The sequence below is a fragment of the Oratosquilla oratoria genome, chromosome 8, assembly GCF_046742065.1.
Source record: "Oratosquilla oratoria isolate Oo_2021 chromosome 8, ASM4674206v1, whole genome shotgun sequence".
In the NCBI taxonomy this organism is placed as follows: domain Eukaryota; kingdom Metazoa; phylum Arthropoda; class Malacostraca; order Stomatopoda; family Squillidae; genus Oratosquilla; species Oratosquilla oratoria.
Genome location: NC_134784.1, coordinates 16315876 through 16330875, shown reverse-complemented (window position 1 = coordinate 16330875; position 15000 = coordinate 16315876). Strand labels below are relative to the sequence as shown.

Below are 15000 nucleotides of genomic sequence, written 5' to 3'. Positions count from 1 at the left end.
AAAGTGGCCTGCAAACACATGTACTTGCTCGCTTTCCTCTCCGGTTCAAGTAACCACTTGCACACTTGACTTGCCTCTCAACTTGCCCCGTGTAAAAGAGACATGCAGTTTGGATAGAAACTCTAAAAGGGGAAAATATAAACGTTAAGATATAACTTATAATGCCTTTTTTGTATTCGTTTATTTAATTTCTTATTGTTTAAAAGTTCATTTACCAAATCAATAATCAGTTATCAATATATTCATCTATTTGTTTCCCAATTGATTTAGATATTTATATGTTAGTTTATATACTATTTTGTGTTCATGAGTTCGATTCCCGGGACCCGCTGTGGGCTTCCTGCCTTGGTTCCTGACAGCTTTGACCAGGCGTAGAGGAGACCCAATCTTCGGCCTTAGGGGTAAAAAAAAAAAAAAAAAAAAAAAAAAAAAAAAAAATATAATATATATAATATATTGCCTCAAACTGACAGGGCTTACCATGGTTTTTTGTAGACTTAACTCGTGTTTCTTCACGTTTTTTCAGACATCGAGGCCATCATGGCCTACTCAAAGTCATGGGACGAGCTTGAGCATGTCTGGAAGTCGTGGAGGGACGAGACGGGGAAGAAAATGAGACAAGATTTCATCAAGTTCGTGGAGCTTTCCAACAAAGCAGCAGAGCTGGATGGTAGGTCTCCCTTCACAGCTCGGGTTTATGCGGGCCCTACGAGATCAATGTTATTTCGCAATTTTACAAAGGATTACAAAGGAAGAGCATGCCGTCCGTCTTGGGATCTTTTGATCTGTCATCGGCCCGGCGCGGCGGTCTGAAACTGTTCACGCATGAAATCAGGAAGTAGTTTCAACGTGATGTCACGCCAACCTAAAAAAAAAGGAATATTGCGCAATAATATTGACCTAGTAGGGCACGTTTTATGTCTCTATAGGCTGATATACAGATCCTTCTGTCTAATAAGGATATCTAGAATCTGGAATCCACCAATATTGGAACCGAAAAGATCAATAAACTAGAGGATTTCAGACATCGAAAGCATTTACTTATCTGATATATTTCCCGAAAGGTGTTTGCCATTTTCGCCCTGAATTATTGAAGATTTTAGATCTTAAAGGTACATTTTGTTTGGAGCAATTATCACTCAACGATGGGGCTGTTTTACTTCAAGCTGCAAAGTACGAGGTTGATAATCATCAGGGGAGCCCCCACCCAAAAAATCTTTTTCTGAAGGATCTTGCTGATTTTTTCTGTGTAATATCTAGGTCTGAGGAAACCTTCACAGCTTGAGTTTTATTCAGATCTGACCAGTAGTTTTTTTTTTTTTTAACAAAAAACTAAAAAAATACCATATTTTTGGGTTTCTTTCAAATCCTATCTCCTCTTACAATTTTTATTCGATGTCTTTCATTTTATACATATATAGAAAAACAAAATAGAATTTTTTTAATATCTTTGTTTAACGCCGAGGAAAAAAAATATAAAAAATTATCGAAAAAACGCAAATGTTTGACTTTGACACGTTATTAAAAAATTTCTATTTAACATATGCAAAAAAAATCTCTATTTAATTTTTTGTCATTTATCTAGCTATCAATAGAGACCTCATATGCAAAAATCAGTTGAAAATTGAGGGAGGAAATAGACTTTGTGTATCAAAAACTTACATTTTTCAGAAACTGGTGTTAAAGTTTTTTTTTTTTTTTTTTCTTAGTGTGACTAAATTTTACATTGGACCTCCTAAGAACCATTGAAAATAGGTTCCATTGTATTTTCATGATGATTTTGCATCTTTCAAGTAACTCAGGTACTTTGTACCCTCCTACAGTGTAGGATATTATTCACTCAAAGTGAGGGTCTCATAAGGCGCCACCTTACTCTTTGTCGCAAAGTTTGAGTTCTTAGTCTAGAATGACCCAGCAAAGTAGTCTGATTGCTGGGATTCAGCTCTCTTTCTTTTCTTGGGTTTTCTTTCTGGTGTTGGAACAGGCTCTTGCTGCATCAGGGACATCACTGTGAGGTTTGAGACTCTAAACCCGAGGTGTTGCAACAAGGAGGCATCCTTGTAGCCACTTGTTAGCAAACAGTTGTTTGCGTAGAGGCAATGTGTCTGATATAGGTGTAGAGGACAGAGGATCAGGTGCTGAGGATGTGGATGTAGATGGCAGGGAGAGAGCTGCTGGAGGGAGTACTAGTGATGGTGGCGGAGGTGGTGATAACAAAGTTGATGCTGGGGTTCTTTCTTTCTCTCCTTGAGTTGCTAATGTAGACGTTCTTATCTTCTACAAGTGTGCCTTTTGTTTGGATAGCTTAAGCATGGCTAATATCTTCAAATTTCTCTTCACTGAAAAATAGATGCGAATTTCACACGGCAAATTAGTGAACGCGGCAAGCTAGCGTGTGCATGTCCTTTACTTTGTAAGGCTTTCAGGCCACTGCCAGTCGTGCAGGCTGAACTTTCTCACACCACATACTCACGTGCATGCCGAACGTAAGAGAAAACTTTATAAGTGCATCAAACGCAAAAAAATAGAGTTGAATATGGTCAAAACGTATGTAAACAATGGTCGTGCGCAGCATGTGGCTGCCGGGGGGAGGGAGGGTAGGTCCTTTAAACCCTTTAAAAATGGCGGTACGATAAAAACACTTTACCAGCATCTAGAGCAAGATCCCTACTATGCATTTATGCAATAAAACAATTCTTTGTTTTTTTTTCGAATTTTTCTTAAATCTGGGGATGGGGGCTCCCCTTCCTAATCTATAACCACCGCGTTAACCCAAATAGGATGACACCGAGAGGGAGAGAGGGAGGATTCGCGCCACCCGCCATTGGCTCTGGTAGCAGTAAGCTAATAATCGCACCGAGCAAAATGTGCCTTCAAACGAATTGGACTACAACCCCTGTGTTTGAGAAACTCGTGGGAAACTACAAATTGCATACAACACCAGTGATACTGAAGGGATGACATGGAGAGGGATAGCATAACCTAACGATAAGCCATTGGTTCTCCACCTGGGGACTACGGGGTCCCCCAAGGGAACCATGGCAAGAATATAGGGGGGCCGTGACCTGCTCACACAAATCATACACATCTATATAATGTGAAGAGTCTTAAAAATATGTCCTGGCAGAAGCTAATCATGATTGTCAACTTTGAACTAAAATAAAGGGCTTCATTTCATAAAATTGTATTATTATTTGTTTATCTAATATTATTTTATATATATATATATATATATATATATATATATATATATATACATATATATATATATATATAATATATATATATATATATATATGTATATATATATTTTTTGCGGGGCGTGGTTTGGTAGAAAAATGAAAAGGAGCCCCATGAATGTTGAGAATTGATGAAGGGGGGGGGGGCGTATGGAGTGAAAAATGTTGAAAAACTTCGATACTCAGACTTAAAGGAAAGATGACATTCAGTACGAAAGAAGTTAACTGTTCTTCACTGGTCGCATTGCAGGGTTCCCTGACACAGGAGACTACTGGCTGGACGGCTACACCGTGACCGATGTCGAGGCCAACGCCTACGAGGACGCCCAAATCCTCGACCAGGATCAGTTCAAGAAGAGCCTGGATGATGCCCTCAAACAGGTGAGCCACTGGGACGTAGTGGTGAAGGAGAACACTTGACTCAAACCCTTTGGGAATGAAAATCAATAGTTGAGTTGTGGTAAAGCTTCTAGCTGGAGGTGCGTCACAATTGTAAATCCTCTGGGTTTCGTTCCCAGGTCAATTCTCTTCATAGCATGAAGTAATGAAAAAAAAAAAAAAAACACTAACTAGAAATCCTCTAAAGTGTTTCAGGAGTAGCTTTGTGAAGTTTAAATACTTTTTGTATTTTGGGGTTTTCATAATTGTTTTTACTGCGATATATACGTATTACCATCAATACTAATCCACTAGTTTCTATAATAATTAATTTGTAACACATCTTTGCCAAGGTAAAGCGCGTAGACTACACAGTAGTCTAGGAAGACTTGTTAACACGTCGACATAAGCAGGTTGGAGCAATAAGACATTAGATAGAATGAAGAGTACCTTAGTCAAGACGACGACCTCAACAAAATTGTGTTTAGGACCTGAAAGGGTGAAACCTTATGGTTGGCTGTGACCAAGCATCTCTTTTTGCAAGAGACCTACAACTTCCCCAACCTTCCTTCCCCTCCCGTCCCCATCCCTCTGGGTTTTTTGAAACTTAACGAGTTTAAAGTTATTCTTAATTTCTTTCTTTTGTCCAGGAACGAAAAATGGTGTTTCGTTTCTATTCTTTATTTGCACAAAAATAATATAACAAATCACTCGGTTTCTTAATTTACACTTATTTACAAGGATATACATATGTATAGGCTATATATATATATATATATATATGTATATATATTTATATATATATATATATATATATATATATGTATATATATATATATATATGTATATATATATATATGTATATATATATATATATATATATATATATATATATATCAGAAAATAGGACATCACGTGAGATTACGAACTAACCCTTAAAAAAACAAAACAAAAAAAAAACACGTGAACATTGGCTACACGAGACCTCTCCTCTCCTCCCCACCAACGTTCCTTCTAAGCTGTGCGCATGTGCACATATATTTTACAACTAGAGCACATAAAAAAATGTGCGCACATAAGGTTTTCAAATTATATTAAAATCCATTCAATAAAGAAGCTCTACCCAAACATAGAATTATAAATTATCTAAAAATATGTTAACTTGCCAACCGTCAAACCAATAATTGCTCTCTCTCTCTCTCTCTCTCTCTCTCTCTCTCTCTCTCTCTCTCTCTCTCTCTCTCTCTCTCTCTCTCTCTCTCTCTCACTCACTCACTCACTCACTCACTCACTCACTCACTCTCTCTCTCTCTCTCTCTCTCTCTCTCTCTCTCTCTCTCCCTCTCTCTTCTAACTCTAGTGCTTGCAATACAAACGAAATGACTCAACTGCCATGGGTGCGCCGCATATACTTTTAAACAGAGAAGGCAAAGTTTGCACACGAGCTAATTTCTGCGTACACTCCTCACAGCTAAATATTAGAGGGAACATTGCTCTCTACCCCTCCCTTCCCTTCCCTCTACTCACCTCTCCTCCCCACTTCCCCTCCCTTCCCTCCCCAACCCTCCCCTCCCTTCCTTCCCCAACCCTCTCATCCCTTCCCTTCCCTCCCCTCCCCTCTCCCCCTTCCGTTCCCCTCCCACCCCTCCTTTCCCTTTCCTTCCCCATCTCTCCCCTCCATTCCACATCCCTCGCCACCCCTCCCTTCCCCTACTCTCACCTCCCCTCCCTTTCCCCTCCCTTCCCTCTCTCCCATCCCCTCCCCCTTCCCTCCCTTCCCTCCTCTTTCCTCCCCTCCTCTTCATTCCCTTTCCGCTCCCCTCCCCTCCCCTCCGCTCATTTCCCCCTCCCCTCCGCTCACTTCCCCTCCCCTCCCCTCCGCTCACTTCCCCTCCCCTCCCCTCCCCTCCCCTCCGCTCACCTCCCCTCCCCTTCCCCTCCAGTCATCTCCCCTCCCCTCTCCTTCCCCTCTTCCCTCCTCTCCCCTCCGCTCACCTCCCCTCCCTTCCAATCCCCTCCTTACTCCTCCCTTCCCCTCCCCTCCCCTTTCGCTCCCCTCCCCTCCTTTCCCTTATCTTCCTTTTCCCTCCCCTCCCCTCCGCTCACTTCCCCTCCCCTCTCCTCCCCTCCCAATCCCGTCCTCACTCCTCCCATCCCCTCCCCTCTCCTTCAGTTCCCCTCCCTTCCCTTCCCTTATCTTCCTTTTCCCTCCCCTCCCCTCCCCTCCGCTCACTTCCCCTCCCCTCCTCTCCCCTCCCCTCCCCTACCCTCTCCTCTTCTTCCCTTCTCTTCCCTCCCCTCCCCTCCCCTCCCTGACCTTCTCTCCCTTCCATTTCCGTTCTCCTCCCTTCCCTCCCCTTCCCTCCCCTCTATTCCCTTCCATTCCTCTCCTCTCCCTTCCGCTCCCCTCCCCACCCCTCCCTTCTCTTCTTCTGCACTCACTTTCCCTCCCCTCCCCTCCGCTCACCTCCCCTCCTATCCCACTCTCCCTCCCCTCCCTTCCCAATCCCTCCTCATCTCCCCTTCCCTCCGGTCACCTCCTCTCCCCTCCCCTTTCCTCTCCTCCCCTCACCTCCCCTCCTCTCCTTTCCACTCACCTTCCCTCCCTTCCGCTCCCTTCCTCACCCCTTCCTTCTCTTCTCTTCTCTTCTCTTCTCGCCTCGCCTCTCCTCCGTTCACTTCCCTTCCCCTCCCTTTCCCTCCGCTCACTTCCCATCTCCACCCCTCCCTCACCTTCCCCTCCCCTCCCCTCCCCTCCCCTCCCCTCCCTTCCCCTCCCCTCCCCTCCCTTCCCCTCCCCTCCCCTCCCCTCCCCTCCCCTCCCTTCCCTTCCCTTCCCCTCCCTTCCCCTCCCCTCCCCTTCAATCAAGATTCCTCCACTCCACTTGATGGATTTCTAAAGCCAACTTGATTCCCTGCCTCCCGGTGCGTTCGCAGGTGACGGACGGGATCTACAAGAAGCTTCACGCCTACGTTCGGATGCGCCTCGCCCAACTTTATCCGGGCAAGATCGACCCTACGAAGCCCATCCCGGCGCACGTCCTGGGTAAGAGAGAGTAAGAGAGTAAGAGGGTAAGAGAGAGAGAGAGAGAGAGAGAGAGAGAGAGAGAGAGAGAAGGGGGAGAGTATATGTGTGTGTGTGTGTGTGTGTGTGTGTGTGTGTGTGTGTGTGTGTGTGTGTGTGTGTGTGTGTGTGTGTGTGTGTGTGTGTGTGTGTGTGTGTGTGTGTGTGTGTGTGTGTGTGTATGTGTGTGCGCGCGTCCGCGGGGGTTCAATTACAATATAAGTCAATGGAGGCGTTCATACAACCGCGTAGTTTTTCCTTGACTATGTGGTACAGCCGAGGTTTCCGTGCAGTTCAAACCGCTAGTGTGAACAGGGCTTCATTCTAGCCGCTGACAGATTATATAATTTAGCTAAAAGGAAGATATTCCGGAGTTAAAGGGACATCTTTTGTGACTTAAAAGAACGCCACGGACTGAAGGGCAATGTTAAGCGGGCCTTACACGATCAATAATATTGCACAATATTCCAAATTGTAAGATATTAACGTTGTGGGGATGGTATTGAAGAAGTACATGTGTTTGGTCTGTACCTTTGATGTCTTCAATATATTGTGTCATTCTTCTGTACCATCACTACACCGTCAATAATATTGTAAAATACGGAAAATTGCGCAATAATAGTGATCGTGTAGAGCCCGCTTAAAACACCTTCATCTACATTTATAGAACTCTGCATTCACGTCACCGATGTTGCTCTCTAGAAATTTACAACTTCAAATATCTTCTTTCTTTAAGGTTATGTTCATTCCTTAATTTTCCTTTATTTTGGGTCACTTTATTTGATCATTTCCTCACTTGCCTTACTAATAAGTAATTCCACATGACGTAAACTTCTTTTTTCATTGAGCATTGCATAATATGAATCTGGCTTCCTTTTAGGCTGTTGTTGAGTGCACTTAGGTTGTTCTTGAGTGTACTTTAGTAGAAAATGAGGGTTCTCTCCTCACTGACCTTTTCTATTCCCTTTTTTTTCAGGGAACATGTGGGCTCAGGACTGGTCGAATCTGGCCCGCCGCGTCGCGCCCTTCCCAGACGTCCCTTCGTTCGACGTGACGGACAGCATGATTGAAAACGTGAGTTGCTCCGAATAAATAAATAAATAAATAAATAAAATCAACCTAACTTAGCCTAACCTTACCTAACCTAACCTAACTTTACTCAGCCTAACCTAACCCAGCCTAAGCTAAACTAAGCTAAGCTAAGCTAACCTAACCGGACCTAATCTAACCTTACATGGTCCAATCCCATAGTTCCCGGCCCCACTTTCAAAATGTATCAAGAAATCTAACGAGATCCAAACCCACAGATATCTTTGTCGAAATCCCTGGTCCTGGGTTGGTTGGGGAACTTGAAACCAAAATACATCGAGGGATAGGGGTGGGGTGGGGTGGGGTGGGGTGGGGGGTTATACGACTATATGGAGACTGACTGAGGTTACCTCAGGTTACAAAATTTTAGGTTTGTACTTTTATATGCATAACACTGAAAGATAGTCATAAGATATTATTTTCATGTAAGTTATATATAGCATTTTCTCAGTATTTGTGACAAACACTGACCTAACCCTAACTTAGCCTAATTTACCTTAAAATGGCTTAACCAAGTCCGGCTCAACCAATTGTCATTCAAGTAATTTTCCAGAACAGTGTACTTCCATGCATTTTTTCTTGTTTGTGCATCCTAGGACTAAGTGCCAGCCATGGGGCTACATCTCAGTTTTTCACTTCTCTTTACGTAAATAGAGGAAACACACTTAAATTTAATGGAGAGAGCTCTTGGGCTCGGTCCGGGGACTGAATGTCAGTCCCTCGGGACTGTACCCCCGGGTGGTAGGGAGATTATTCTTTTTTACGTCCTTCTTTCATCTGTTAATCAAATATCCGTCTCTATGCGTTGGTGGCGTAATCGTAAGCATGCTGGTCTCGCATTCGCTTAGTTGTGGGTTCGAATCCCGCATTCCTCTTCGATTTCCAGAAGTGACTGTTAGTTACCTGCCACAACAGGGCAGAGATGACGGCTTAGGTCACAGCCACTCAGTGTCTCCTGGAGTAGACTCCTCACCTTCTTCCTTTTCAGGGTTGGGACATAAAGAGAATGTTCGAATCTGCTGAAGATTTCTTCAAGAGCATTGGGCTATTCCCAATGACTGAAACCTTCTGGGACAAGAGCGTCATTAACGCCACAGCCTGGGGCAAACCCATCGTTTGCCATGCCTCTGCCGAAGACTTCTGCCTTGGACCTGAGGGTGACGACTACAGGTGAGATCAATGAAGAAGACCTCACGACTATCAACACCCTTCTTTCGTCAGACGGTTTTGTCCAGTCGTGGGAATGTTCGTTAGACATAGGGTGAACCTGCATTAAGTCCTAAAAAGTCCTCACATTATTTTTTTCTTTCAAAGTCAGAGTATGTCGCTCGAGAAGGAGTAGGCCCCACGACTATCAACACTTTTCTTTCGTCAGATGGTTTTGCTCAGCCATAGGAGTGTTCATTAGGCATAGGGCGATCTTGCACTAAGTCCTAAAAAGTCTTCACCTTATCCTTCTTTTCAAAGTTAGAGAATCAAAGAGTTTTCCCTCTACAGTGCACCGACATTAATGTGGCTTTTAATCCTTTTTATGATGCTCTTTGTTTTGTCAAGAAGTTTCCCGGCGTTTTTTGACATACACTAAAAAATTCTTACCACCCCATTTGTCACAAATTAGTGTTCTTTTCTTATTACGAAACTCCCCCTTTTTTTAAGATATTTCTTTGACACACACTAAAAAGTTCATAGCATCCCATTTATCACAAATTAATATTGTTTTAATTCATCTCATTTCAAAACTGCCCTTTTTTAAAGAAGCTTCTTTGATATACAATAAAAAGTTCCTGCCACACTATTGACCACTGTTCGTTGAAGCAGTACCTTCGCAGTTTCTCTGCAAAATGATGTTTATTCTTGGCGCCTTCTCCCCGCCGCAGGATCAAGATGTGCACTGATGTAGACATGACCGACCTAATCACGGTTCATCACGAGATGGGCCACATTGAGTACTTCATGGCTTACCGCAATCTACCCCATGTATTCAGGGAGTCCGCCAATGCAGGTACGGGATGGTGTGTGTATGAACGACCATATGAACATAAGAGTATAAGAATTGAGGAGACTCCAAAAGACCATAAGGCCTAAATAGACAGTTCCATGTCTATTGCCACCTTTCATCCCTATCCATAAACTTATTTAATTTTCTCTTAAAATAACTAATACTTTCAGCGCTCACTACATTGTTACTAAGTCTTTTCCATTCGTTAACCACTCCGTTGGTAAACCAGTCCTTGCCTTTTCTTTCTTAAACCTACATTTGTCCAATTAATGCGAGACCTTGCCTGCATCACCTTTGTTAAAACCCTTGACCCATTTGAATATCTCTATCAGATCACCCCGCACTCTTCGTCTTTCAAGGGTGTTTAAGTTAATCACCAAGTGATTCACCATGTTCTTGGATCACGTGTCGGTCTCGTGATCAACATCAGTTACCTTTCTGAGTGAGAGTTCAAAGCTTATATATTGCCCGATCTATGGGTAATGTTGTGACCCTACACACACTCGCACATTTCAACTTGTTTGTGGTTGTCTGTCTATGTGTGTGTGTGTGTGTGTGTGTGTGTGTGTGTGTGTGTGTGTGTGTGTGTGTGTGTGTGTGTGTGTGTGTGTGTGTGTGTGTGTGTGTGTGTGTGTGTGTGTGTGTGTGTGTGTGTGTGTGTGTGTGATTCACCCTGGTCTTGGATCAAATGCTGGACTTGTGATTGACAGTTATTACCCTCCCGGACGAGAGCTCAGAGTTCATATATGCCTGATCTCTGGGTAATTACACACACACACACACACACACACACACACACACACGCACACACGCGCACACGCGCACACGCGCACACACACGCACGCACGCACGCAGGCACGTACAAACACACACACACACACACACACACACACACACACACACACACACACACACACACACACACACACACACACACACACACACACACACACACAAAACTCCCCGTCCCTGGATGGGATTCGAACTCGGACAGCTGAAGTAGCGGTTGCGATCGCTACCACTGCGCCGTCGAGCCATATGTGTGCGTTTATGTGTGTTTGTTTATGTGTGCGTGTGTGTGTGTAGTAGTAGTAGTAGTAGTAGTAGTAGTAGTAGTAGTAGTAGTAGTAGTAGTAGTAGTAGTTGTAGTAGTTGTACTAGCAGCAGTTGTAATAGTATTAAGAGTTGTAGGAATATTAGTATTAATGAGTAGTTACAATCGAGGGCTTTCGACAACACAGAAATGTGATCGCGTACCACTAAGTGCGGGGTCCACTAACACTGTAAGCCTTTACTATCCTCCTTGTGCAAAAAGGATGGAAAGACAGTAGTGTGTGTTTATTCTCAAACTGTTTTTTTTTTCTGGTATAATCAGGCCTTTTTTTCCCAAAAGGTTTCCACGAAGCAATTGGAGACTTGGTGGCTTTGTCGGTGTCCACGCCGAAGCATCTCGAGTCTGTTCTCGGCCTTTCCACCAAGAAGCCCAAGATTGCCCACTACAGTAGGCACACTGAGGATGAGAAGCGCGACATCAACTTCTTGATGAAGATGGCCCTCGATAAGGTGAGTGCTTCGAGGCACCGCGTCTAGAACACCTTTCAGTTTCGAGGTAGTAATGGGAGATTTCTTATCGCACTGTAGAGGAGCTAAGAGCTTTGTACTTTGTAATATTACACACACACACACACACACACACACACACACACACACACACACACACACACACACACACACACACACACACACACACACACACAGGTTCGATTCCCGCCCATGGCTGAAATAATTTCAGTATCGCTTCGCTGTGGGGCACTACTCCAACTTTCGTGGGCGGGGAGTTGTGTGTGTGTGTGTGCGTGTAAGGTCACAGTATTACCCATAGATCGGTCATACGAGCTCTGAACTCTCATCCGGGGGGTTAATGTCTACCGATCACGAGTCCAACACGTGATCCAAGACCATGGTGAATCACATGCACACACACACACACACACACACACACACACACACACACACACACACACACACACACACACACACACACACACACACACACACATACATACACACACACACACACACATACTCAGACACATTCATACATCAAACTTAAAAATAAGCAGGATATGGTGAAACTACGCCACGGAAAATATAGAATATACAGAAGATTTAAAAATGGCTGAAGTCATGAACAACCACTTCAACTCGGTTTTCACTAGAGAAAAAGTACAGCATTGGGACGAAGGAACTGAAGTGCGACCACCCTCCAAGAGGGAAATAACAATAACACAAAAAGAAATAATGGATCAACTAACGAACCTTGATGTCAGGAAATCACACGGCCCAGCCGGAATTGTAAATTGAGTACTAAAAGAATGTAAAGAAAAATTAATGGACAAAATATATAACATAATAAGTTGCTTACTCAAAGAAGGAAAAATACCTAAGGACTGAAAAAATGCCAATACTGCACCAATGTATAAAGGAGGAAACAAAGAAGAACCAACAAATTACAGACCGGTCTCCCTTACAAGCACTGTAGCCAAAATTTGTGAAAAAAACCCGGTCAAGAATAGATGGCTAAAACATCTGGAAGAAAACAATATAATAAACCCGAGACAGTTTGGTTTCAGACAGGGAAGATCACGTGCAACAAACTTAATCTGTTTCTACTTAAGACTAATAGATATAGCACAAGAAAGGGATGGATGGGCTGATTGTGCTTTCCTAGACTTACAAAAAGCCTTCGACAAAGTACCACACAAAAATTATTAAAAAACAAACAAACTGGAAAACATAGGAGGGATACAAGGTAAATTACTAAACTGGATGGAGAATTTCTTGCATGGCAGAAAAATGAGAGTAGTGCTCAGAGAAAAGAGTTCATCTTGGGAGGAGGTGATTAGTGGAGTTCCACAGGGATCGGTATTGACTTCAATAATGTTTGCTATTTATGTGAATGACATATATGAAGATGTGGATTGTTACATGAGCTTCTTTGCAGATGTTGCTAAATTGCTGAGGAAAGTAAATACTGAAACGGATTGTGAATGACTACAGAGAGACCTAAACAGGGTTTGGAAATGGAGCCAAAAGTAGGAAGTAGACTTCAACATAAAGAAATGCATCATGGAGTTCGGAAAAAGTATAAAAAAAAAAAAAATATATATATATATATATATATATATATATATGTATATCAGGATTATACACAATTGGAACAAAGGAAGTAAAGAAAGTGGGATCTGAAAAAGACCAGGGCGTGATTATCTCAAATGACATGTCCCCTGATAAACATATAAACAAAATTGTCGGAGGATCTTACAACTTGCTAAGATCATTAAAGGTGGCTTTTAAGTGTTTAGACGAAGAAATTATTGAAATATACTAGTCACACTAAGAAGGCCTAGACTGGAGTATTCTGCGACACTATGGTCACTCAGTACCAAAAAGGATTTAAAAAAAAATTAAACAAATCCAGAGAGCAACCACGAAAATGGCCCCAACACTTTCAAACCTGTCATGTGAGGAGAGATTGGCTAAATTATAATTACCGACTTTGGAACAAGGAAGAGATAAAGGCGACCTGCTCACTATTTACAGAATCATGAAAGGCACAGAAAACCTTGATAGAGAGAACTTACTAAATTGGGATAAGAGAAATACAGGGGGACATGATAAGAAACTCAAAAAGGATAGTTGTAGAAGAGACCTGAAAAAAACAGTTTTCCACACAGAGGGGTGGTAAGCGGAACAAACTGGATAAAACAATAGTGTGTGCAAAAACTATACACGAATTTAAGAACAAACTAGACACTGCGAGATACAAAGACGGGACACTTGAGCATAGCTCCCCTTCCCGTAAGATACAACTGTAGTAATTCACTCAAAGAATCTCAGTCGATCCTGCTTTTTCGGTTGGCAGCCCTGCTCACCCTTCGTTACGATGCAACTCACGAACTTTTTCATATCTACATATTTCAATGTCCGATCTGAGTGTCACTCTTCCGACCATATACGTTGGTACAACCGTATCCAAAGACTCAAGAAGATAATAAATATGAGATAGTGAAAGTCGTAAACTAATCGAGATCGAAAACCATGAGCGGTATGTACTCAAGTCATGTTCAATTTTGACTCATGAGATTGATTGGGGTGGAGGGAGGGAGGGAGCAAGACGCTGTGCTTCCCGCCATTCGTCCAGTATCAAAAGATAATCATATAAACCTTTAATTTTCTCTTTTGTGTGTCACTTTACGGGATATGTGAAAGCACAGTCATATTCATGACTATTTCATATCACAGAAGTCATGTTAAATTTTACAACCAGCCTCGTAATGACTGGATACAGCGATAATAAGTAAAATGCTGTATAAACGTTAAAATTATATTCCTTATCTTATACTCGCTATAATTACTTTCTTTGTACTATCGGGATGGAAAGATTTGAAATAGGTGAACAAGGACTGTTTCATCCCTAAATGTACACGAAATTCGTGTAACTCGTATAGTCACTGAGCTAAAAGAAGAAATATGAAAATATTTTAAGGAGGCTTGAGGTTTCAGCTAGCTCAGCGGGTGAAGTGTGAGCAGGGCTGCCAACCGAAAACGCAGAATCGACTGAGATTATTTGAGTGAATTGCCTATAGGTAAATATACACGCACAGAGAGAGACACACTCGCGCGCGCATGTACACATACATATAGAGATATATATATAGAGAGTGAGGTACATGTACATATATCCACCGTTTGTGCCCTTTTCTAGGTGGCCTTCCTGCCCTTCGGCTATCTGCTCGACAAGTACCGCTGGAGTGTCTACGACGGCTCCATCCCGACGAAGGAGCTCAACTCTGGGTGGTGGCACCTCAGGGAGACCATCCAGGGTATCAGTCCTCCGGAGGGAAAACGGGGGGAAGAGTTCTTCGACCCCGGGGCCAAGTACCACGTGGCAGCCAACGTCCCCTATGTCAGGTGGGACCCTATTCCTTCTCCTCCTCCTCCTCCTCCTCCTCCTCCTCCTCCTCCTCCTCCTCCTTATTCTCCTTCTCCTCCTCCTCCTCCTCCTTATTCTCCTTCTCCTCCTCCTCCTCCTCCTTATTCTCCTTCTCCTCCTCCTACTTCCCTTCCTCTTCCTGCTATTCCTCTTCCTCCTCCTCCTCCTCCTAGTCTCCCTCCTTCTCCCTCTCTTCCTCCTACTCCTATTCCTCCTCCTACTCTTCCTCCTCCTC

At 43.1% G+C, this 15000-nt stretch overlaps 1 protein-coding gene across 2 annotated transcripts in view; it reads left to right on the top strand.

Moving 5' to 3' along the window:
• Nucleotides 1-15000, top strand: part of LOC143027597 (angiotensin-converting enzyme-like) — an 81170-nt gene that overhangs the window by 42175 nt on the left and 23995 nt on the right. For both annotated transcript variants that reach the window (XM_076188938.1, XM_076188937.1), the window contains exons 5-12: nucleotides 527-670; nucleotides 3490-3620; nucleotides 6555-6663; nucleotides 7658-7755; nucleotides 8759-8940; nucleotides 9648-9772; nucleotides 11163-11332; nucleotides 14538-14743. In XM_076188938.1, coding sequence (XP_076045053.1) covers nucleotides 527-670; nucleotides 3490-3620; nucleotides 6555-6663; nucleotides 7658-7755; nucleotides 8759-8940; nucleotides 9648-9772; nucleotides 11163-11332; nucleotides 14538-14743 — 1165 coding nt within the window. The remainder of the gene's footprint in view (nucleotides 1-526; nucleotides 671-3489; nucleotides 3621-6554; nucleotides 6664-7657; nucleotides 7756-8758; nucleotides 8941-9647; nucleotides 9773-11162; nucleotides 11333-14537; nucleotides 14744-15000) is intronic.